Source organism: Acromyrmex echinatior, chromosome 3 (genome assembly GCF_024713525.1).
Source record: "Acromyrmex echinatior isolate Ae372 chromosome 3, ASM2471352v2, whole genome shotgun sequence".
In the NCBI taxonomy this organism is placed as follows: domain Eukaryota; kingdom Metazoa; phylum Arthropoda; class Insecta; order Hymenoptera; family Formicidae; genus Acromyrmex; species Acromyrmex echinatior.
In genome coordinates, this window is record NC_141854.1 from 18,018,551 (window position 1) to 18,041,646 (window position 23,096).

The window sequence follows — 23,096 nt, forward strand, 5'->3', positions numbered from 1 at the left end:
AAATTAGGACGTATTTTAAAAGTTCTTAAGGTCTTCAAATATTTGTGTTGTATTTATGTGTATTGAGTCTCAGGATCTATAGATCACAGGATGCGGATGATCGAATATTCCGATAGAAGTTACGGTTTACTGAAAAAATCTTTATTCTTGCGTTACTGATACACATATTGTATTCAAGCGTAGACACGGCTACATTGTACATAGTACGATGTAATTCGCTGGCAGCAAGCCGTCTCCGCGCGCTTCACATTCACTCTTGTTCAATCATACATACACATACTCACAAATATATTTTCAACGCGCTTTACTTCGCAAATAATCGATCGTCCGATTATTACACTTAGTGGAGAAACATACAAAACAACTCAAAATAAATTAACGATGCCGTGGAGTCAGTATGCTTGTATCGCAAGGGGAGAAACGAGCGCAATCGAAAACGTTGATGATGCCGAGAAATCTTCAAAATTCTAGAATCAAGATTCTAGAGAGTATCTGCAATCTAAAATCTCACTTTTTGAAATCTGATGACTTCTGGACATCACTCTAACATTTTCTCGCACTTCTCTTGAAATGTACGTAAGACTTATGAGACGAAGACTTGTATTCCCACTGTACATTTAGCTTTAAACTGCCTTCCTTAACCTAAGTCTTAGAGTTATAAGATAGTCTATGCTACATATTATCTAAGTAAAACTTAGAACCAGACAGCCACTTTCAGCTAAACGTACGGCGAGAACATAATCTCGCGTGTGTACCACGCTCAGCCTCTCATAATGTATATCAACACTTCTGTAAAGTATTTGCTCGGAAGGCGAATAATCAGTCTAAATCGCGAACCGAGATGAGCGGGTCGCTAGCTTGCAGTTAAAGTTCGTCCCTCATATCGTCGTCCTCGCCGCCAGTGGGTGGAACACCGCCGCCCGCGCCCTGATAAAGCTTAGCGATAATTGGCTGAACGATATCGGTGAGCTCCTTCTTTTGCTTCTTATACTCTTCTGGCTCGGTGTCCTGATTGTCCTCCAACCATTTGATCTTCTCGTCGATAGCCTCCTCCATAGTAGCTTTATCCGCCTCGCTCACTTTCGAGCCGAGTTTCTCCTTGTCGGCCAATTGATTCTTCAATGAATATGCATACGATTCCAGATCGTTACGCGCCTCTACACGTTCCTTCAGCTTCTTATCATCGTCGGCGAATTTCTCCGCATCCTTGATCATTCGCTCGATGTCATCGGGCGTCAAACGATTCTGATCATTTGTGATGACGATTTTCTCGCGATTGCCAGTGCCCTTATCCTCAGCCGATACTTGCAGAATACCGTTGGCGTCGATCTCGAAAGTGACTTCGATTTGTGGTATGCCACGTGGCGCCGGTGGAATGCCAGTAAGATCGAATTTGCCAAGCAGATGATTATCCTTGGTCATAGGACGCTCACCCTCGTACACCTGAATCGTGACAGTGTGCTGACTGTCAGACGCTGTAGAGAAGATCTGAGATTTCTTCGTCGGAATAACTGTGTTTCTACAAGAAATAAAGAATATCGTTTTATTTCAAGAATTCTTTTGATTCAATCAGTCAAAAATTTAAATATTTACAGATTCAATAATATTCTTAAGAATATTGTTTTTTTTTTCGTGTTTACCTTGGAATGAGTTTGGTCATTACACCTCCAACTGTTTCGATACCCATGGTAAGAGGATTAACGTCAAGAAGTACAATAGCATCAGTATCTTGTTCTCCAGAAAGTACACCAGCTTGTACAGCGGCACCATAAGCGACAGCTTCATCAGGATTGATGCCTCGTGATGGTTCCTTGCCTCCGAAGAATTCCTTCACCAATTGTTGAACTTTCGGGATCCTAGTCGAGCCACCAACTAAAACAATTTCGTCCACATCCTTTTTGCTCATGTCAGAATCCTCCAAGACTTTTTGCACAGGCTTCAAAGTACTACGGAAGAGATCCATGTTCAGCTCTTCGAATTTGGCACGAGTCAATGTCTCGGAGAAATCCTCGCCCTCAAAGAATGATTCAATCTCGATCCTGACCTGTAATATGAAAAAGTATATTAGACTGATGAAAAAATACAAATATGTAATAATTAATTGACATAAAAAAGGCAAAAAAACATTTTTTTAAAAAAGACGGAAATAGTAAAACTAAATAAAACGTATAAAAAAAAACATTATATACCTGGTGACTAGCACTAAGTGCTCGTTTGGCTTTTTCGACTTCACGACGCAGTTTCTGAACAGCTCGGTTATCTTTGCGAATATCCTTGCCCTTCTTCTTCTTATATAATTTAATAAAGTGATCCATCACACGCTGATCGAAATCTTCGCCTCCTAAATGAGTGTCGCCATTAGTGGCAACGACTTCAAACACACCGTTATCAATAGTGAGCAAACTGACGTCAAAGGTGCCGCCGCCCAGGTCAAACACCAGTACGTTTTTCTCGCCGTCTTTTTTATCCAAACCGTATGCAATTGCAGCGGCAGTCGGCTCGTTGATAATTCTCATTACGACCAAGCCAGAAATTGTTCCGGCATCTTTAGTGGCCTGTATCAAAAATAAAAAATTATGTTTAAGGATACAGCAGACAGAATTAATTTATTACGATTTTTTCAACAAAATACTTTGAGAGATTTAAATAGAATATTAGTTTTTTTTTAAATCTTAATAATAATAGGTACTTTTGAAATATACGATCTTTTTTTCAAAAAGTTCAAAAATGATGAACTAAAATATCGAACATAGATTTCACCTGTCTTTGTGCATCATTGAAGTAAGCCGGTACAGTAACTACGGCGTGAGTGACTTTCTTGCCGAGATAGGCCTCGGCGGTTTCCTTCATCTTGCCCAAAACCATAGCCGAAATTTCTTCTGGCGCGAAGACCTTTTCACCTTGGCTGGTCTCGACCTTAATGTGCGGTTTATTGTTTTTCTCGATGACCGGGAATGGGAAGAATTTCACATCGTGCTGCACAGTGGGATCTGACCACTCACGACCGATCAACCGCTTGGCGTCAAACACGGTGTTTTCTGGATTTGTCGTCAATTGATTCTTGGCGGCATCGCCGATCAAACGTTCGCCGTCATTGGTGAACGCCACGTAAGAAGGCGTGATTCGGTTACCTTGATCGTTGGCGATGATCTCCACTCGACCATTCTTATAAACTCCAACACTAAAAACATATACATCTTATTAATTTATTAATCATAAAAAAGATATAAAAATCATAAAAAAGATATGAAGATGATAAAATATTATTTTTCTACAAATTATTCTTAATAATACATCATTATGATAATGTATACTCACCAAGAATAAGTTGTACCCAGATCAATTCCTATTACTGTACCAATATCCTCCTTCTCCTTGTCCTCTTTCGCAATCGTGGCGACTGCTAGCAGTCCCACTATCAATAGACTTATGACTCCCTTCATGTTGCTTTGTATGAATTATCCTTAAATCACAGAATTAATACTATAGGATTAATAATACACTAATAAGATTTAAAATTTTATGAAAAAGACAAAAGACACTTTATAAAAATTAAAAATTATTATAAATTTTCAACCAATAGGAAATAAAGCCCTACGATCAAAGCTGGATTTTGCTTAAATAATTCGGTGTATATATTATACTACATACCAAATCCTACGTAGTATATAAATTCACACTGAATTATTTAAGCAATTTCGACCGTTAAGGACTTCCTATTGGTTATATATTTACGTGTATCATTCAATAAGATTCTTATTGTTTATAATAAATTTTATTTATAAATATAATGTGTTATTGTACAACATTAATAATATATTAGTACAACACTTATTAAATTTCGACCATCTTTTATATTGATTGTCATAAATATCTATTTTTATATATCAATTATTAATTATTAAATGTAATGAATTAGTTATTCATAAATTATACAATTATAATTTAAAAATAAAATTTTGCACTGAATGACCCTTTTCATCTATATTTATATGAAAATAAATTGATTATGAAGAGATAAATTTTGAAACTGCTGAATAAACTGCTTGTAAAGCAAATTTTTGTCATTTTTTTGCATAATGTATCATTGCAATCATATATTTAGATATATGTCTTAAGATATCAGGTTTATATAGCTCTAGTAGAGTCAAGATAGAATAATTTCCTAATTTCCATAAAATTATTATGATTTCGATTTTTCGACCGTGGAATAACAAATGGAAAACAAATTAATTTTCACAAACATCATTAGTATTTATGAGTCAGATGACTTTCGGCTTGGTGAGCAAAGTCACACGTCATCTTTTCGAAGTGATAATTCCAGACGCTCCGGAGAGACTAAAAAAATCGCTCAATTATCGCGGTTGTTGCAATTTAACAAACACCCTTTTTATCGAACAAGACTGAGAAAGACGCGGGAGTTTTCTATAAGACTCGTAACGAACAAATCAAATGTAGCAGAAGGTCTTCTCGCCGCAGTCTCCAAACGTATAAAAAAAAAAAAGGAAAATACCGTATTGTCTGTTAAACAGTATGCGAACAAAAAAAACGCAAGAATACGAAGAGACACCGTCGTCGTTTGCGAGCGACAACTTCAGATTGACAGTGGGATGACAGTGGAACACCCGGAATTCCCGGGGGAACAGAAATTCTGGTTCGAGGATCGAACTCCGGTTGCCGTCGGTACGCGACGGCGACGGCGACTTCGACAGAGTGGAACGTCTCGACGGTGACAGACGAAACTCGAAGGAAAACGCTTAGCTCGCGACATTCAGAAGGAGAACTTCACTTACCAGTTGGACGTGTGTCTGCTCGGTTTCGTTGAATGTTCCTCGCGTTCTTTACGAATACGTCTAGCGATTCTAATTCTCTCTCGGCGAACGGTAAAACGACGACTGACACCGACACTGAACTCGGGGGCCGGGATATTAACGGGAGTGTTACGTCGTGGCCGACACCGATTGGCGAGGGCCGTCCGGTCTCAATGGAAGGCGGTGACGTTGATTCGCCGTTGCGTATACAGTTGGCCGCGCCTCGTTGGCCCACGTCATGGCTGTCTGGCTCCGAAGTCTTCACGCGCCGCCGCGATTCGCGGCCGGCCGATTAGATACGGTAGGTGGAACACGTGGACGCCGCAGCGCTGCGCGACGCGCCAGGGACGAAACCATCGTGTCCATAACTCCGTCCATCCTCTCACTCGGAACACTCCGAAAGTAAATAAATATCTTCTTGCGTCAGTTTTGCGTCAACGTTAATATTGCCATGTATCGTGATGTTTGAAAAATTTTATCGATATTTTTAAACAGAATTTTTGTTGTATTTAAAAAATGGACAAATTTAAAGTTCTGACAATCTAAAATAATCCGGGAAAAAATGTTTTATATATATAATTATATAAAAAATTGACATATTTTATATATAAGTATTCGTAAAGACTTCTTACTAATCACAAAGAAAATAGGTAAAATAGAGCAATAAGAGTCAGATGCGGTAATTGTTGCGCAAAACAAACAATGTGGATACAACACTAAGACTAATTCTATGTGCTTTTTGTTTTCTGTTTCTTGCTGTTTGTCTCATGACTTATTGACCAAAAAGGCAAGAGACAAACAGCAAGAAACAGGAAACAAAGAGCATATTGTAGAATTAGCTAGTTTTTATTAAATAATTCGCTTATATGTTTTGGCTCATTTTTGAGCCATCTTCAAAGACAAATTAATTTTCTAATTACAATATCTATAAACTAATTCAGTAAGTCACCTCCACGTACTTAGGGAAACTTTAATATTGAAAAATGACTCCAATGACAATCTAAATTGTGTTCAAATTTTATAGGACAAAATTATTTTTAAAAACCGAACGAATTTTTACAACACGATAAGAAATATATGTAATTACATATAAAATGTGTTCATATATATAACGTCTTTTCCCGGGAATGATTCTTAAATTATGATTATAATGGGTACAATTTTTGCATATCTTATGTTACACCCACGTCTTACATTTTGTTAAGCATATGCTATATATATATTACTAATTTCAAATTATTAATTTGTTAATGGTTAATTTGTTTTAAGAAAACAGATTCATTTCTTTTAAATGTGTTATAAATATAAAAATCTTATTCGAAAGAATTTTCAACAAAAGAAAAATGAATATTTTCGATGTTTAACATATATCTTATCGACAAAAAAATTATTTGAATAAACAATAATAAATGATTTGAATAAGTTAAAAAGAATATTTTAAATAAATGAATAAATAATATCATTTTTAATCATACAAAGAAAGGAAGCCGGATACATCGTGTTTGAATAAGAACAGTTGCATCAACAGTGGACACGATTGTGTTTCATAAGTTGAATCACTTTTGCAGGGATGTGAAAGATCGTCGCAAATCCTGGTGCAAAGACCGTAATAGAAATGTATATACATTTATCTTTTAACTTATTATTATAATTATTATTATCTGTTTTAATAACAGTATAGAATAAATCAGTTATTTAAGGAAATAATGCAAAAAGATATCGCAGCTATTTTTATATAGTTTTTGATATATTTTTTTCCGAAATTGTTAATTCACGTTAAAAACAATGTGGAGTAAATACTTTTATTACATTGAAAAAAGATACTTTATTTATTGGATGAAAAAAATATATTTTCTATAATATAAGATAGAACAAGTTATTATCGGATTGTTATAATATTTCAATAAGAACTTCTGTTTTCCTAATTTTTACATAAATATTATTTATAAATGCTTCAATACAAATTCTTATAAAATATTTGAAAATAAATTGTTAAATATATGTTCGTATCATTATAAAACAATCATAAAATACCAAACATGTATACTCCTCAAAAATATTTTATAAATATAATTATATAATTTTTTAATAAAACTGTAAAGTTTTTTATTTATACAATTACTAATTATTATACGTATTATAAATATCACGATGTGATACTAAATATTCAATTATACTGGATAACATTAACAATTTTTCATTTTAATAATAAAAAAAAAATTGTAAAGATAATTATCAAAGTATAGGTAAATCATATAAAAGTTTGCTTTAGTTTTATCTTATTATATTATCTACTGTGCTGTATTATACTATCTACTGTGATGTATCAACATTTTTAATCCGATATACGTATATATGCATTTTCCAGTTCTAATCTTTCAGTTGAAATAATAAGAATTTGTTTTACAAAATTACGGAAGTTTTGTATAAGGCTATATGGATGTAAAAAAAACAGATGATGACGGATGGAACGAGTTGCATCATTCCGATCTGAGTTTGCACCGTGGCACCATTTAGTCTAACGGTATCTACCCGTTACCACAGGTAACAGTGAATTAAATGGAACGCCTTTACGCATTGTACTACAACGTTATTTCACTAACACAGAAACAAATCTACATGTGAATGACAAAACGTGATATCATATCGCTGAATTAAGATTTAAAATAATTGACAAAGTTTGTAAAATTTGTACTTATTGTTAGTTCATTAAAATATACTTAAAAATATACAAATTAATTTTATGTATGTTATCCTACATCTTTCTTTTTCTATAATTAATTAACTGATATATTAATAATTAATCTATAATTTAATGATGCAATTTTATGATGACGTAAAATAATGCAATGTGCAATAATTTTCTATATAGGTTTTTCATGTTTGTAAAAAATAATTGTCCAAATGATGAAATTAAAAAAACAAAAAAATAATAAATAATTTAAAGTGGATTAATGTTTAAGTATTTACGACAAAGAAACTTTCAAAACTAACTTGTTAACAGATGATACTTAAATATTAATGATGTGAGATTAAGAAATAGTAGAAGCCAACAGTCACTTCAAATTGTTTGATAGGATATAAATGAAGAAATCAAAAAGGATTTTGAAGTGATTATCAAAGAAATTGAAAATTACTTGAAACAAATGAACGCTTATTATAAGTAGCCTTTAGTGTTAATAATCTTTAGGAACTAGTTTTTAATTCACGTCATGCAATATTTGATCCATATTGTCGCTATTCAACAGATGTTTTCCGAGCCAAAAATGACATTTGTTAGTAACACTTATGAATAACATTAATAATGTAACATTAATAAACTGATTGAATATTTAATGACTATTTGTTTTTCAATATTGTTGAAGAGTTTCCAAACAGACACCATTGCATATTCAAATAAAGACTGAATGTCCATTCGTAATCTTCATTGAGAAAAATTGAGACTAATTTCGACAGACATAAAAATTGATTAAATTAGATTGATTATAAAAAGATTGAAAACTAAGAAAATTTTAAAGGAATCTTAATAATCCTAATAATTTTAGAGAGCAAATTCTGATTGCAAGAAACAGATGGAGGATGAATGTTGTCTTAATATAAAAACAATTTTTGCATACAATTTTTATATACATGCCATTTAAATTCCACAATTTATTTTCTTATTTCATGCTAATTTTTAATTGTAACTAATTATAACTTGCTTTTCCGTTGCAACATGTCCAAAATTAATGGCGTAAAGTACGTTATGATACAATCAGCGCCCGCTCTTCTCATAGAAAGCAATATTTCGTTGAGTACATTCTCTAGGTTGATTGCACCATTTTGTGCACCATGATACAGCATAGCGTATTCTCCTGATACTTGATATACAAATAAAGGATATTCTGGATGCGCATCCTTTGTATGTCGCATTACATCCAAATAAGGCAATCCTGGTTTCACCATCAGCATATCCGCTCCTTCATTCACGTCTCTTGCCTTTAAAAAAATAAAATAAATATTCTGTATATTATACATACATAACGTATTTGCATATTATATATATATATATATATATATATATGAAACAATTAAAATTTAAGGAATAACAATTATAATTATTCTTATAATGTAGGACGCACAAGATAAAATAAAATCTATCAAATCAGAATGTTTTAGAGACTTTGATATTTTATCTCTCATTCAATATCCTTTAATATAATTGCAAAAAATATAAATACTTCACTCGCAGTTCTGTATTGTTATTATCTTATAGTAATATGTAAGTGTTATAGTAAGAATATTAAAACCTTACAGCAGCTCTGGCTGCTAATCCATTACTTCCAGGAGGCAACTGATAGCACTTGCGATCGCCAAACTTTGGTGCAGATTGCGATGCGTCTCGGAAAGGGCCGTAAAGTCCTGATGCAAATTTTACAGCGTATGATAAAACTGCTATTTTATTGGAAAATCCAGCGGCAGCTAGACCTTGCTTTATTGCACTAATTCTACCATCCATCATATCAGATGGTGCAACAATTTGCGCGCCTGTAATGTATCATTAACAGTTATAAAACATAATTACATACTTATACATTAGGAACAATTTTCAGCAAAAACAATCTGTTACCAGCTTTTGCGTATGATACAGCAACTTCAGCAATCCGCTGGATACTATTTGCATTATTTATGCTACCATCACTGTTGAGAATACCACAATGTCCATGATTTGTATATGGACATAAACAAACATCACATGCTATTAATAGATTAGGAAACTTTTCTCGTAATAATGGTAGAGCCTGAATAACAGGATTCCTTGCACTATCGGCATTGCTTCCAATCTCATCCTAAAATTGAAAGCTCTTTAATTAAATTTTTAAATACAACTCTTTTATTATAAATCTTCTCTAATTAAATATTTAATATTGAATTAAAGTTATAATAAAATATTAAATTATAGAATTATTTGACTTTCATAATATTCTGTACAGTTTAAAAAAAAATACAATATGCTTTATAAATGTTACCTTTTCAAGATATTGTGTTACACCGAATAATAAAACAGATTGTAAACCTTTTGCAACCAAAGGCTGTAACATCTTTTCTAACTGATTAATTCCATAGCGATATACACCAGGCATGCTATTAATAGATTCTTTAGCATCTTCTGCATCCCTGCAACCATATATAAAAATTTTATATATTGTATCAAGCATAAATAAATGTAATATGCATGTAATACAGCTTGGTTTATATATATACAGGGTATTCCATTTTATTCGATCACTTTAAATATCTGTTAAACAATGCATATTAAGGAAAAATGTTTTAGATGAAAGTTTTGGGACTTTGAGGGAAACATAAGATGGTGTCATTGATTTTGGGTGACGTCAAGGTCAGGATAAGGTTCACTTTGAATTTTTTAAACGGAACTCCCCATTTTTCATTACGTATTCTTGTAGCCTACCTCGAGAACTTTCCAAAACATTGTAATTAAGTTCATTTTCATTAAGTACTTTTCGAGTTATAAAGCTTGCAAGTTATATATAAGTTATAGTATAGCACTGCAGGCATTATGCAAGTGTTCGACCGATAGTTGAAACATCTTAAAATAGGCACCCTGTATATTATATATAGGGTAGACACTAAGTATTCTACAAGATTTTAAGGGGTAATTCATCATACAAGTTCAAAAGACGAAAATTTTGTGACCATACGTTTGAAAAATGGCTTTCGAAAATACAGTTTTCAAAGATGCAGATTGTCAAAGATGAAGAAAAAATTTGGTTTTTTCTAAAAATTACGAAAATTATTCTGGAATTATTTTAATAAAACTTTATAAAACTGTATAGTTTAATATCATAAAAAGAACTCAAGTGGTTTTCAAAATTAAAAAAAAAACATTCCTTCAATTTTGATACTCTGTATCTTTAAATTAAGCTGTTTCAAACATATGAAGTTTTCATTTTAAATTTATATGAGAAATAATTCTTCAAAATTTTATACAGTACTTAGTATTCACCCTATTTGGATTAACATATCTATATGTTTAAACATATAGATCATATTTGACTATCTATAAATTTAATTAAAAAACATATATGTTTGTACATATCATACATATAGTAATCAGATATGCTACTTACGAAACAAATATTGGATACATAAGATTATTAACAGTGATCTCAACATTTGGTGACTGCCATTCTCGAAGGACAGGATGAAAAATTCCACTATGAAGAGTGTGCTTAGCCAGAACTGCTGTCATTTTCATTGTGCTCTAATTTGTTGTCTACTTGCAGTAAAGGTTCACAGTAATTCTTCTTACAGATAAACACCACTTGATTTTATCAGTCTGATATCTGGATGACTAATTGAATCTATACATAAATAATATAACTTATTAAAAGTAATGCAAATATATGGATAAGTACATCAATTACATAAAATAAAACGGTTACAAAAATAACTCAGCTACACAATAAGATACCTCTCGTGCATTAGAAGAGAAATTTCTTTAATATCTATTTTTATCAATATAGATTAGCTTTAATCTCGGTTTAACTTATGTTTTATCTTTTTCTAATGTTTCTACCAATGTAGATTAATTTTAATTTTGATTCAATTTATTGTTCATCTTTGTCTAATTCTTAGAATTAGAAAAAGATGAAATTATTTAAAACCACATTTAAATTATTTTAAAAAAAGGCATAATTCTAAAACAACAAACGAAGCAAGTTTAATCAAGATTAAATTGAGTTTTCTACATTGGTAGAAAAGAACATAAAATTGACAAATAATTGAGAACATACGTACAAAGTTCTTTACGAATAACGTGTAATTAATGCAAGATAATGTTTTCAGATTCACATAGTTGATGATTCGTGAGCCTAATGTATAATGAGCGTGACACACCGAAAATGCAGCTTCATGCCGCGCGAACGTGACATAACAGGGTTAACATGCAGAATACTAAAGAGTGTAAGTATATACATATATTTCTCATTCACAATACACATTAGAAATTTTTATCGCAAAATAAATGTGTCGAATGTCAAGAAAACAATCATTATTCATTATTTTTACAATTGACAGCAGCAAGTTCGAAATTTTCCACGAAGTTTTAAGCTCGTATCACATCACTTGAAACATTGAACACCATGATTGTACCAATTAGAACAAGGAAATATTTGTCCAAATCCCACCTCGGTGCTTCTTTGTTTTCAATTCAATCAATGCAAATCAGTATGATAGGAGCTTGGAAACCCATTTAAGTGTCACCGGTCACGACTGCCACGAGAACAATACGGCGCATGCCTCAACCTAACCCTAACTTCAGCTTCTTGATCTAACTAATCTGACCTAACCTAATCTGGACTTAGTCTGGACGGGACCAGACCATCAGACGTGGTGATTTTTTACAGTCACCTTTATGTCAAAGACGCGTGATACTCCGTGAACGATAGCGGCGCCGGAACAGCTGTCCATACCGTCAAACGTTCTCGGCTGCCTGCTACCGTCAGTGTAGTTTCCGCAAAGTTTCCCTCGAGAACGGCGTGGTAAGATCGAATAGCGATGACGGACGCATCGAATTTACCGGGTGCCTCCACGGGCCAGAGGGTGATGTCAAGGATGCTGCGGCAGCGGGCCCAAGAATTTCTCGCCTCGCGGAAGCACGCGAACAACCTGTTGGAGATAATCAGCCACTGGGACGTAAGTAGAACCATACCGACACGGTTTACGCGTTTCTTGATGCTTGAATTTAGGAAATAAACGAATTTAACGAATTAAGAACGTTAAAGAGCTCTGTTTTAATTTGTAGGAAGCTACTTCTTCATGCCTGCTCACAATAGAAACGATATTCGTGGAAGTGTTGAAGCGTAGTGATATGTATATGGAGAATACGATAGCCCTTACCATTTCGGGTAAGATTGAACAACTTGCTTTATTTTTTATGTTGGCTGTAGATGGACAAGGATAAATAGGAATAATATTTAAAAGATTATTCTTTTTACCTGAACTTCTTGCATTGTTCATCTTTTTTCTTTCTCTCTCCAATGTGAACAGAAAGGAAGGAAAGATGAAGTATAAAAAATTTAACTAAAAAAAGAAATAAGTTTTAAATTGGTAGTTGAATTTCTTGGACTTTTAATTTTTTTCCTTTTTGATGTTTAATTGTTTTTTATTTTATTTTAAGAAAATATAATACTGCAGCCACAAAGAATAAACTTACTATTTTATACATTTTGTATTATATACAAAAGATTTCTATAAAACTATTTGTTTAAGGATTTATATTTTAATATTGTACATTATATTATATATGAAATAGAACCTAGCCCAGAATCTCGCTATACTACTTGGCTGAGAAATTGCTACGAGGAAATTTGGAAAAAAGTACTAGTATCTATGGAGAAAAGTCGATTGGCTATTCAATTACAAGCCCTTACCACTGCAATGAAGCTAATGGCTGAAGAGGGTAAAGCTCTAATGGAGCCGCGCGATAACCCAGGATATCACTTTCCCCTGCACCGTTTAAAACCTATCCTCATGACTCTACTGTCTCCTGAAAAGGACAATACTAATTTAATATCAAGATTCCAAGAGATCACCAGCTGTCCTGATGTTTTGTATTATACATGGAGATGTCTACCTTCTCTCACCCCGAAAAGACAACCGAAGGAAGTTTATATAAAGAATCTTCTGGAACTTATAGATAAAATACCACTGCCAAAAGAAGAAGAAGGTAAATCTTTTTTTTTTTAATTTTGAGCTATTATATAAAATAATCCAATTATATACGCTCTACATAAGTATATTTCTTTAACTATTTTATTACGCAATATTGCAAACTCTGTATAAACATATGAAGCATTCCATTAAATGCTAGTATTGCTAATAAGTCTTCAAATATTTATAATGCTTAACTCCTTGATTTCTTAAGTTTTTAACTGAAATAGATTTTGTTGGCATAGTTTTTTGTTTATTAATTTTATATTTTTGATTTTGCAAATATAAATAGTACAATTAATGTTTGTATATTTCAGCATCCAAAGTATCAGAACATAAGGAACTTTTGTGTGGGCCGCAAGGTAATATTATATTAAATATAACATAATTTACGTTATCGCTATTCAAATTTTTATTTCATTAACGTATAATGTATCTTAAATTTTGTTTTAATAGATGCTGCATTTACGTGGGATCAATCCAACGTTAAACGCGCATTAAACAAAGTCTGGGCTTGCATTATGCACTGGGAATTAACGCCGCAGTTGCACAAACAGTTGCTAATAGTTTTATTGGAACGAGTCATATCGCATTTAGAAAAACCGATATTATTAACTGACTTTTTGATGGACTCCCTAGACGCAGACGGTCCTGTTGGAGTGCTCGCACTGCAAGGCGTATTCATACTTGTCACCAAACACAATTTAGAATATCCAAATATTTTTACCAAGTTGTATTCGATGTTTGAGCCTGAGATCTTTCATACGAAATATAAGGCTCGTCTGTTCTACTTGTCCGATCTATTTCTCAGTTCTACGTAAGTATTTTATGATTATGGCAGAATCGCATATATCAGGAGTAGCATTATATTTGTGCATTTTTATTGTATGACAAAGGCTACAGGACAGAGAAATTCTCGTATCTCTCTATTTCACCAATCAACAAGCTTGAAAAATTTGTCATACGACAAATACGCACAAATGTGATCCCATTCCAAGAATTGAGAAAATTACAGAAATTAAGAATAAAACGAAGAATCGAATATAATTTCATATAAAATTATCTGAAAATTCGACTTTTCTTTTTTTAGACATCTACCAGAAGCATTAGTAGCAGCGTTCGCAAAGCGACTCGCACGTCTAACATTAGTCGCACCACCAGAAGATATTTTGATAATTCTGCTTTTTGTGGGTAATCTGTTGCTTCGACATCCAGGACTAAAGAGGTTGATAGATCACCCGCAGGGTGGCGAGGCCCCTTCAAATGCGAGCACTGGAGCCGGCGATCCATTTCTCATGGAAGAACGTGATCCATTGCTGAGCAACGCATTGTTCAGCAGTCTCTGGGAGATCCGGGCATTGCAGTGGCATATTTTACCCAGCATCGCCAGCGCTGCGCGTTTCATTCGTGAGCCACTGCCCTCGGTTGAGTACGACATGGCATCGGCATTAGAACGCACTGGAGGTCATCTCTTTGAAAGCGAATTAAAGAATAAAGTCAAAGAAATCATGCTAACATTCGAAAGACCAAGCTCTATGGCACTGCCAAAAGGAGAAAAATTGTTGCAATATTGGCAGCTCACTCATTGATCCTGTACACGGCGTGATCGCGACGCCGAGAATACAATATATGAGAAAAGAGCCGTCATTGAAGATCGTTGGTGTTACAGGTGAAAAAGACTTTTTGTGTTTTATATGGCATATCTACAAGAAAAACAATACAGTATATTTTTCTGTGGCGTTGAGCATCTATGTTTGAAACGAGTTTGTGCATAATTCATCGATTATGATACAAACAAGAAAAAAAAAATGCACACTCGCTTTTTGTTGTTTATCTATCTCATTATATGTAAATTGATAGCTTATGTTTCTTGCATAAATTGTGTACAAGTGCGCAATACTAATTTGATTAGTATTTTTTAATTCTTTCGCTGTTCCTTACGTTACATTTTGCAGTTTGTTTGTAAGTATGGTAAGAATTTATGAAATTTTAATTCATCATATACGTTCTAAATATGTATGTGTGCACACACACACACACACACACACACACACACACACACACACACACACACATATACGTATATACACAACGTAAAAACAAATATTAACCTAATATTTCATGTGTTGTATAACAACTTTTTAAACACATTGATTAGCTGCAGAAGTGGAAGATCTGAGAACTTCTCTGCCCTGCAGTCAACAGGCTTGAAAAGCTTTGTCATGTGACAAATGAAATATTGGTCTGTCTGTGATTGCGATCAAGTAATTCTTTTTTCTTGATAATTTTATATATTAATAAATAATTTACAAAAAAGAATGTTATTTTTGTATTATTTAAAAGATAAAATAATTGTAATCTACATTAATGAAAAGTCTCTCATATTATTTTTTATTGTGTAATACGTGCGACTTATTTTATTTTTGACGTCAAATATTTGAATTATAAAGATAACACTTGTATATATTTATAAATACTTATTTCGATAATTATTTGTGATTAAATAAAAAAACATACATGTGTATTTATATTAAATTTTATTTTTTAATCGAGATCATTAAGTCGAAGCTGAAATAAACTACATGCTAATTCATTATTTGGGATATATAAAAATAGAATTTATATTTTACATCACTTTTAATTTTTCAAGAATCAACTTCTGTTCGGTGCAGCGAAAGGGTTAAAGGTACTCATCCTTTTTGATGTTACTAAGCAATGGGGTCGCTAATGGATAAACATTTAATATATAATATAAATAATTTGCATAATTTGCAAAATAAATGTGCCGGTTACCATACATAACATTCTCGAATAGTGATTTTTTTGTATGCAGTAATACGAGATAATAAACTGAGATATTTTAATTTAACAAATAACTCATGATATAGTGCTGTTAATATACAAAACTTTGTATTTATAACACGTAGATAAGCATAATTCAATTGCAGTTTTAATTATAATCTCTATTCGGGGTCTTATATTTCTCTTTTTATATAAATGTATTTCTATATATGTATATTATTTTTATCATTAGCCTTCCTTGTATGTCACAATTCTGTATATTTGCGCCTCATTGCATAACGTCTCTTATATGTATATACAAACGCTTTTATGTACATCATTTATATTAATTGATGAGTTATACAGTATCATTATGTATGATGTCGCTTTGTGTCTAACACCTGAAAAAATAGCATAATAAAAGGTTATTAATTTTGATTTAATCAGATCATTTATTTAGTAGTAATATTTAATGTACCTACTATATTATGTAATTATCAATCTTTTAAATAATATTATATATAGTTTACATGTAATTAAAAACGTCAGAATTGAAAGCAAAAACAATTTCCATAGTTTCTTGCTACAGAACGAAAAAAATTAATTTTTTTGTACATAAATATTATAAATAATGAAGAATTATAAATATTAAAATTAATATTTATAATTCTTCAAAATTTTAAAAACAACTATTTAAAAGTAAAAACTATAAAGTACTAAGCTAATTTACGATAACATCTGATAAAGGAAATTGCTCTTTATATAAAAAGATTTTTTCTCATAAATGCTTTTTTTGTAGTATCTTTTATATACTCTATTGTAGTGATTTACAATAAAGCCTACAATAGAGTCTTTGATTTGTCTGAAACACTTTTTTGTAATATTTTTTATATATTCTATTGTATTGTAAAAATAATTCGTGTAAATGAGGCACGGCAGTGTCTAGCGTCATGCTTAGCGTTACTACCAGTGTCTCCAGATTTTTAGAACAAAAGAATTACAATAAATTCTTACTTGGACTAATAATCGCCATTCATCTTCATTCAAAGCATGCTTTATCTTCACAAGGATATTTGCTGGGATGTCGGAAGGCATTGAAATCAGTGCAGTATTCGGCGTAGAAGGCACATATTGCACCTGTAACAGTTGTGACACTGTGGGTCTTGCTTTTGGGTCGTGCTGAAGACACTTTCGCATGACGTCGATTAGAACAGGCGGAGTGCGTTCACAAGTCTGACGATTTTCGCTATTTGTCGTAGTAGAGAACGAAATATTCGGTTTCGGATTAGTTATAGCATTCACTTTTGCCCACTGAGTACGTATGTGCTGGAAGGGGGTATATCCATATACCAAACTATATAATATACATCCCAATGACCATACATCTGATTTGAAACTTATCTGTCAGCAAAAAATATGAAAATTTTTATCCATTCTATACACTTTTTAATTTATAAATTTTTAATTTCAAATTTCAATATTGAGATATGAACTTTTAATCTAGTTATGCATTTAAGTAAGTTCTAATTTCAATTTGATTTTAATTGAAGTAATTCTAATATAGCTAATCATTTTATCGAAATATTTCTTTAAATAATTACAAAAAACATATATTTTGTATTATTAATTATTTAATCCTATCTTACTTTGTATTTAACGTTGTGTGTAGGCGAATCCCCGTTTCCACTAATATCCATTAAGGCTTCTGGACTAATGTAATTTAACGTTCCAATCGTAGTATTTTTTACAACGGATGTCATATCTGAATTTAGATTGGAGGCAATTCCAAAATCTATTAATTTGAGTCGGCCTCGTACTAGTAAAAAATTCCCTGGTTTCAAGTCTGAATGTATGACCCCTAAACATAAAAATGTATTTTATCACAAAATGAAAAATATGATTATATATCTGCAATTAAGCGTATTATTTTTTTTACCATTATCATGTATGTGTTTTACAGCTGTGAGCATTTCAGTCCAGTAATAGAGAATCATCGTAAGAGAGATTTGCTTCTCTTGGGACATGGATTTCAAAAGTCGGCTAAGATCAGTATCGCCCATTTCCATCAATACATAAACCATAGAGTCTTTGATTTGACTGAAACATTTAAAAACTTCATTAATTTTTAGATTCATTAGATATCACAATAACAGCTCCAAAAAATGTTTTCATCGTACGAAATTGTTATCTTTGAATTTGTAATGTTGCAATATATACTTACTAGTCGAACATTTTGACAACGCAGGGTGCCTGTAATTTACGCAGCATGGAAATCTCATCCAAGCAGCCCTGGGCCGAGTCTTTGTCCATCTTGCTCAAGTCAACGCATTTGATGGCGCGTAACTCGCCGCAGGATACATCCTGCACTCGCAAAACCTCGCCGCTCATTCCCCGACCGAGAGAGCCTAGGATCAAGTACTCTTTATCTTTTATAATTAATGTTTTGCCTTGTTGTTGCGGGGGAATGCTCAATGGTACGGTGAACTGCACGTTTGTCATTTTATCTACAATTTGCATCTCTTTGCTTTGTCTCTCGGGGACGGAGTAATGCGAATTCTTACTCGCATTCGGAACGATGTTGTGTTCTCCGCTGTGCTTTCGAGAATCATGTATTATCTTCATATCCATATTGGAACCAATTATCTGTTTGTCTTCATTTTGATTTTGTACAATATTTCTATTTCCTAGCATATTAGACTGTTTGTTCTCCTTTACTTCCTCGATAGGTTCCATCGATTTCAGATCTGAATATAATAACGCACATAATAAAATGCAATCATAACAATTTAGATTTAACTACATATAATTTGATACATAGCAATGCTTACCTTTATAATTTGTTTCTGTTTGCATTAATTTCACATTTGACAATCTATTTGTTTTCCTATTTCTATCCTCTTGTGTTTGTGAGTCAGATATCATATTTTTTACCTCAGAACGTGTATGCATAAGCATCTTTGATTCCACAGGATGAACCAAAGATTCTCTGGGCACCGTCGTATCTGTTAAAGGCCGCCTCACATTTTTTACATCCATTCCAAAGTATCTAAATAATGAAATTTAAAAAGAAATATTTTCTGCCTGTTCGAAATCTGTATGAAAGAATGACGTTTCTTTTCAGAAAAAATTTCTTAACGAGGAATAAAAAAATAAAGTCTTAAATAAAAGTCTTATTTTTCATAACAATTTGTCTAATTACGAATTTAATATATTTTGATCATAAACATAAGAGTCTTATTAAAGAGCAATCTTATTAAAAAATTATTAGGTGTTGGAATTAATTCGTAGCGTTTTACAAGTGATGGGAAGTACTTTCATTAATGTATTTTTTAATGCTCATGTGAAATAAATAACATTCTTTCATTAAAAAACGCTACGAATTAATTCCAACACCTAATAATTAAACATTATTTACTCTTAATACATAAAATTGTAAAATAATATTAGATATACTATAAACCTCGAAGAATCAGGTTTATCCACGATAGGTGTACAAACTGCATTCTTAGATATTTGCACTTGGTCCCTTGTAAGAAAGTTTTTCCTTTCCATCGGTGTATGTACCACATTATGATACCAATTGGACAATATTGTGGAAGGAGTTTGATTCTTGTTCAGATCCCCAGATTGTTTGTTCTGTGGAGTTTGAAACAACTGCTTATGTGATGTGCATGAATTCGGATGCACATTAACTTGCATATGTTTTAATGGAGTTTCCAAAACCAAGTGATTAATCGTAGGTAATGACTTGCTCGCTTCGCTGAGAGAAGGTGTATTAAATTCCGTACACGTATTTTTCGCGGGTGTATATTTTTCATTCGCTTCATATTTCGTAACATTCTTTTGTGAACTATATCTTATAGCATGCATCAGGTTTTCAGACGTCTGGGATATGCAAGTAGCAGATTCTGACAGAGTGTTCGTAATCTTCTGAGATTCCTCTTTATTATCCTTATTTGCCTGCTCGATGAAACCGTATGTGCCTTTGTATCGTTGATCATCCTTACTTAGATTCAGCTCGCTATTCCTTGTTAATAACATCTTATTTTCTCCTGATATGCTGTATACGGATCCTTCTTTTCTTTTATTTAATATATCTGACATATACACATTTTCGTGATGCAACTGATTGCTATTTATTGTTTGAAAATTCTTATTTGAATCTATGTTATAATCCCCTTTATAAACTGATAGTAACGGTGGAGGTAAGGCTACATTTGTCGAATGATTATAAACAGTATTTGCTTGATTCCCCGAAGCAAACGTTGTTGCAATGTGATATTCCTGTGAGTTTTCTTCGTGTTTAGAGCTGCAAGTCTCTAGTTTACTCAAATCGCTAAGTGAAATATGACTTTCAGAATTTATATCGCTAATTTTACATTGTTCCCTATCAAAGTTTAGTCCTTTTTGTATAGAAGTGTTAGTCACAATTTCAAGATTCTCTTTTGGCAATACACACGTAGCTTTCAAAGCTCCGTCCGTTGACTCAATCGATAATGAACTGTTTGTTTTACGTACAGACGATTCCTGTAGAACTTCAGTAAAATCGTCTTGCGGCAAAAGCTTGAAATTGTCTAACTCATCCTCAGATTGACAGGGTTTCTCCTCGCTCTCATCATCGTCCTCGTCGCTTTCACATGCTAGAAGCGCTTTGAGGCGTACTGGCTGAGATTTTGGTAGTGTAACATTCTGTGTAAGCAATCTGCCAGCGCTTATATTATCAAAATTGCATCCGTCGTAAGATGTATTTGTCGTAACTGTATTTGTCGTAAGATCCGACATTATTAAAGATTTTTGAGGTAATCTTCACTAATCTCTATAAGAAAAAAACAATATGATAGAACACATATATCAATGTATTATAATCAATTACAGTTAATTTATAAAAAAAAAGTATTATGACAAACATAAAACATTAAAAATTATACCAGTTGCAATAATTGTGAATTTTGTTTTAATATATTTGCATAAAAAAAGAATCATTAAAAGATTTTGACATATAAAGCCAAGTAGACTTAATAAAATATTAATAGAAATTACAAGATATTGTACACATATGTAATTTTCTTATAAACTTATTATTTTTTTTACTAAAAATAGATATATTTTTATTACTGAATTTATTTAAAATAATCTTAATTATAACAATATTATATATAAAAATATTATTTTTTAATAATAACGTATTATTTTAGCTATTATAAATCTCTTCTTCAAATATATGTAGTAAAATAATTTTTTAAAATTATTACATTCTATTAAAGAATTACAAAATTCCAGTTTTATAAATATCTTTTTATGATAAAGCTATATTAAAAATAAAGTCACATGTTAAATTTTTATGTCTCAAAATTTTATATAACAAATATGATATTTTATCCAAAAGATTCTTAAACTACATACTAAACTAATATACTAAATAATGATCAATATAACATAGAAACAGTTTCTTCATAAAATAACATAAATAATACAATAAATATATCATTTTTATATAAATCTTTATTTATATAAAGATCTTTATTTATATAAAATCTTGAGATAAAGACTTAACAAATAACTCTATTTTAATACAGCTCTAAAAAGATATCTATAAAACTTAAAAATATTATAATGAAGCGTTTGCGTAACACACAAGTTGAATAAGTTGTTATTTCTCATTATATGAAGCAAGCATTTCTCAAATAAAGCTTAAATATATAATAGATTCATATAGCAAATATAATACAAAATAAATATGTTAAACATATAATATGTATTAAATGTATATTTTACATAATAGATTTAAATTAAATAAAATATAAAAATTAATATGTACTTTTCTATATAGCTATTTGTTTTCATCGTAAAATAATGATTATACCGAAACAACAATATTGAATACAGAAACACAAATCATATTATTTATATGGGTATAAATTAATATTAATTTCATATTCCATTGCAATATAATTAAATTCTTACTGTTAAAAATTTCTACTTGGCAAATTTATTCAGAAATTATTTATTTTTACCAAATAATTTGTTATATAATATATCATAGGAATTAAATAAGAAATTACTTTTATTACCTTAATTAGGAGATTATTGTACAAACAACAAATTTGTGATTGTCATTATGAAAAGCGTAGTATAAATAGGAGTTAATTTTTTATTACTTTTCTTTTCCTAATCTCTTCCTCTCTTTCTGCAAGATAGATTTCCAGCCAGCTTAATTTCCATAAGCTTCTTCAAAGTAAACAGTTACCTGAAGAGACGTATCTCACATGTGTACTAGGAATCCATCGAAAGAGAGAGAGAGAAAGAGAGAGAGAAATCGATGTCAAATCTATTCTTCAGTGATCGATCTCGCGATCAAAGCACACAGATCAAAGAGAATTCGGAGAATACCTTAGTTGCGAGTAGACGAAACACGCACCTGTCAAACTGAGCGGTCTGGAGCAGTCTCTGTAGATCCAAATCATCGATCGACAAAAGGTACACTATACACGCACATCACGAGTCCATCTACACCCGTTTACACGTTATGCGAGAATGTTATTTACATTCTGTTACATTCGTACGATTTCTACCTATGTACACTACATGATATCGTCACTTCATGCATTGTTTTCAAACTTGAATATCTGTTAATGCCTGTTCGAGACTGTCGAAACTCTACCGGTCGGCCAAGTCACATATGGCGACTATGGCGTTTGAATTCGTCAACGCGGCGTTCATTGGTCAATGTCTAGGAACAATTAGCGGCAAAATGCGATAAGAATATTTTAGAGAGAAATTCCCCGCCTTTGG

General features: G+C 32.0%; 4 protein-coding genes and 1 long non-coding RNA gene across 9 annotated transcripts; 2 read left to right on the top strand and 3 right to left on the bottom strand.

Moving 5' to 3' along the window:
- Positions 1-119: 119 nt before the first annotated feature.
- Positions 120-4,939, bottom strand: Hsc70-3 (heat shock protein 70 cognate 3). Its single transcript, XM_011062296.2, has 6 exons — positions 4,794-4,939; positions 3,319-3,463; positions 2,761-3,181; positions 2,190-2,555; positions 1,641-2,044; positions 120-1,519 (listed from the first exon to the last, which is right to left on the bottom strand). The coding sequence occupies exons 2-6, from the start codon at positions 3,441-3,443 to the stop codon at positions 865-867; spliced, it is 1,971 nt and encodes a 656-aa protein (XP_011060598.1). The 5' UTR covers positions 3,444-3,463; positions 4,794-4,939; the 3' UTR covers positions 120-864.
- A 131-nt stretch (positions 4,940-5,070) lies between these two features.
- Positions 5,071-6,155, top strand: LOC147910295 (uncharacterized). Its single transcript, XR_015544690.1, has 2 exons — positions 5,071-5,751; positions 5,836-6,155. It is a non-coding gene; the product is annotated as an uncharacterized LOC147910295 (long non-coding RNA).
- A 2,262-nt stretch (positions 6,156-8,417) lies between these two features.
- Positions 8,418-12,100, bottom strand: Pbgs (Porphobilinogen synthase). Of its 5 annotated transcripts, none has more exons than XM_011062328.2 (6): positions 11,964-12,100; positions 10,940-11,173; positions 9,821-9,968; positions 9,421-9,640; positions 9,106-9,338; positions 8,418-8,789 (listed from the first exon to the last, which is right to left on the bottom strand). In XM_011062328.2, the coding sequence occupies exons 2-6, from the start codon at positions 11,065-11,067 to the stop codon at positions 8,502-8,504; spliced, it is 1,017 nt and encodes a 338-aa protein (XP_011060630.2). In that variant the 5' UTR covers positions 11,068-11,173; positions 11,964-12,100; the 3' UTR covers positions 8,418-8,501. The 5 variants fall into 5 exon arrangements, with proteins under 5 accessions (XP_011060630.2, XP_011060615.2, XP_011060622.2 ...); XM_011062313.2 differs by having other exon boundaries at positions 11,999-12,099; XM_011062320.2 differs by having other exon boundaries at positions 11,880-12,018.
- A 57-nt stretch (positions 12,101-12,157) lies between these two features.
- Positions 12,158-16,747, top strand: LOC105149676 (nucleolar complex protein 4 homolog B). Its single transcript, XM_011062258.2, has 6 exons — positions 12,158-12,506; positions 12,616-12,718; positions 13,126-13,539; positions 13,841-13,885; positions 13,980-14,340; positions 14,614-16,747. Exons 1-6 carry the CDS (start codon positions 12,369-12,371, stop codon positions 15,110-15,112), a joined length of 1,560 nt encoding a protein of 519 aa, XP_011060560.1. The 5' UTR covers positions 12,158-12,368; the 3' UTR covers positions 15,113-16,747.
- On the bottom strand, positions 16,564-22,864 carry Mps1 (dual specificity protein kinase monopolar spindle 1). The gene is made up of 8 exons (XM_011062284.2): positions 22,723-22,864; positions 19,765-21,120; positions 19,133-19,350; positions 18,526-19,048; positions 18,241-18,401; positions 17,951-18,162; positions 17,319-17,705; positions 16,564-16,705 (listed from the first exon to the last, which is right to left on the bottom strand). Exons 2-8 carry the CDS (start codon positions 21,084-21,086, stop codon positions 16,676-16,678), a joined length of 2,853 nt encoding a protein of 950 aa, XP_011060586.1. The 5' UTR covers positions 21,087-21,120; positions 22,723-22,864; the 3' UTR covers positions 16,564-16,675.
- Positions 22,865-23,096: the final 232 nt, after the last annotated feature.

Coding starts and splice junctions, on each gene's coding strand:
- Hsc70-3 (XM_011062296.2), bottom strand. CDS start 3,443: ATGAAGGGAGTCATAAGTCTATTGATAGTGGGACTGCTAGCAGTCGCC. Junction 2,556..2,760: donor TCAATGATGCACAAAGACAG/GTGAAATCTATG, acceptor TTTTTGATACAG/GCCACTAAAGATGCCGGAAC. Junction 1,520..1,640: donor ATGACCAAACTCATTCCAAG/GTAAACACGAAA, acceptor TATTTCTTGTAG/AAACACAGTTATTCCGACGA.
- Pbgs (XM_011062328.2), bottom strand. CDS start 11,067: ATGAAAATGACAGCAGTTCTGGCTAAGCACACTCTTCATAGTGGAATT. Junction 9,641..9,820: donor TAACACAATATCTTGAAAAG/GTAACATTTATA, acceptor TTTCAATTTTAG/GATGAGATTGGAAGCAATGC. Junction 8,790..9,105: donor GATTAGCAGCCAGAGCTGCT/GTAAGGTTTTAA, acceptor ATTTTTTTAAAG/GCAAGAGACGTGAATGAAGG.
- LOC105149676 (XM_011062258.2), top strand. CDS start 12,369: ATGACGGACGCATCGAATTTACCGGGTGCCTCCACGGGCCAGAGGGTG. Junction 13,886..13,979: donor ACTTTTGTGTGGGCCGCAAG/GTAATATTATAT, acceptor TTGTTTTAATAG/ATGCTGCATTTACGTGGGAT. Junction 14,341..14,613: donor GATCTATTTCTCAGTTCTAC/GTAAGTATTTTA, acceptor TTCTTTTTTTAG/ACATCTACCAGAAGCATTAG.
- Mps1 (XM_011062284.2), bottom strand. CDS start 21,086: ATGTCGGATCTTACGACAAATACAGTTACGACAAATACATCTTACGAC. Junction 19,351..19,764: donor GATAAACCTGATTCTTCGAG/GTTTATAGTATA, acceptor TTCATTATTTAG/ATACTTTGGAATGGATGTAA. Junction 18,163..18,240: donor AAAACACATACATGATAATG/GTAAAAAAAATA, acceptor TTTTATGTTTAG/GGGTCATACATTCAGACTTG.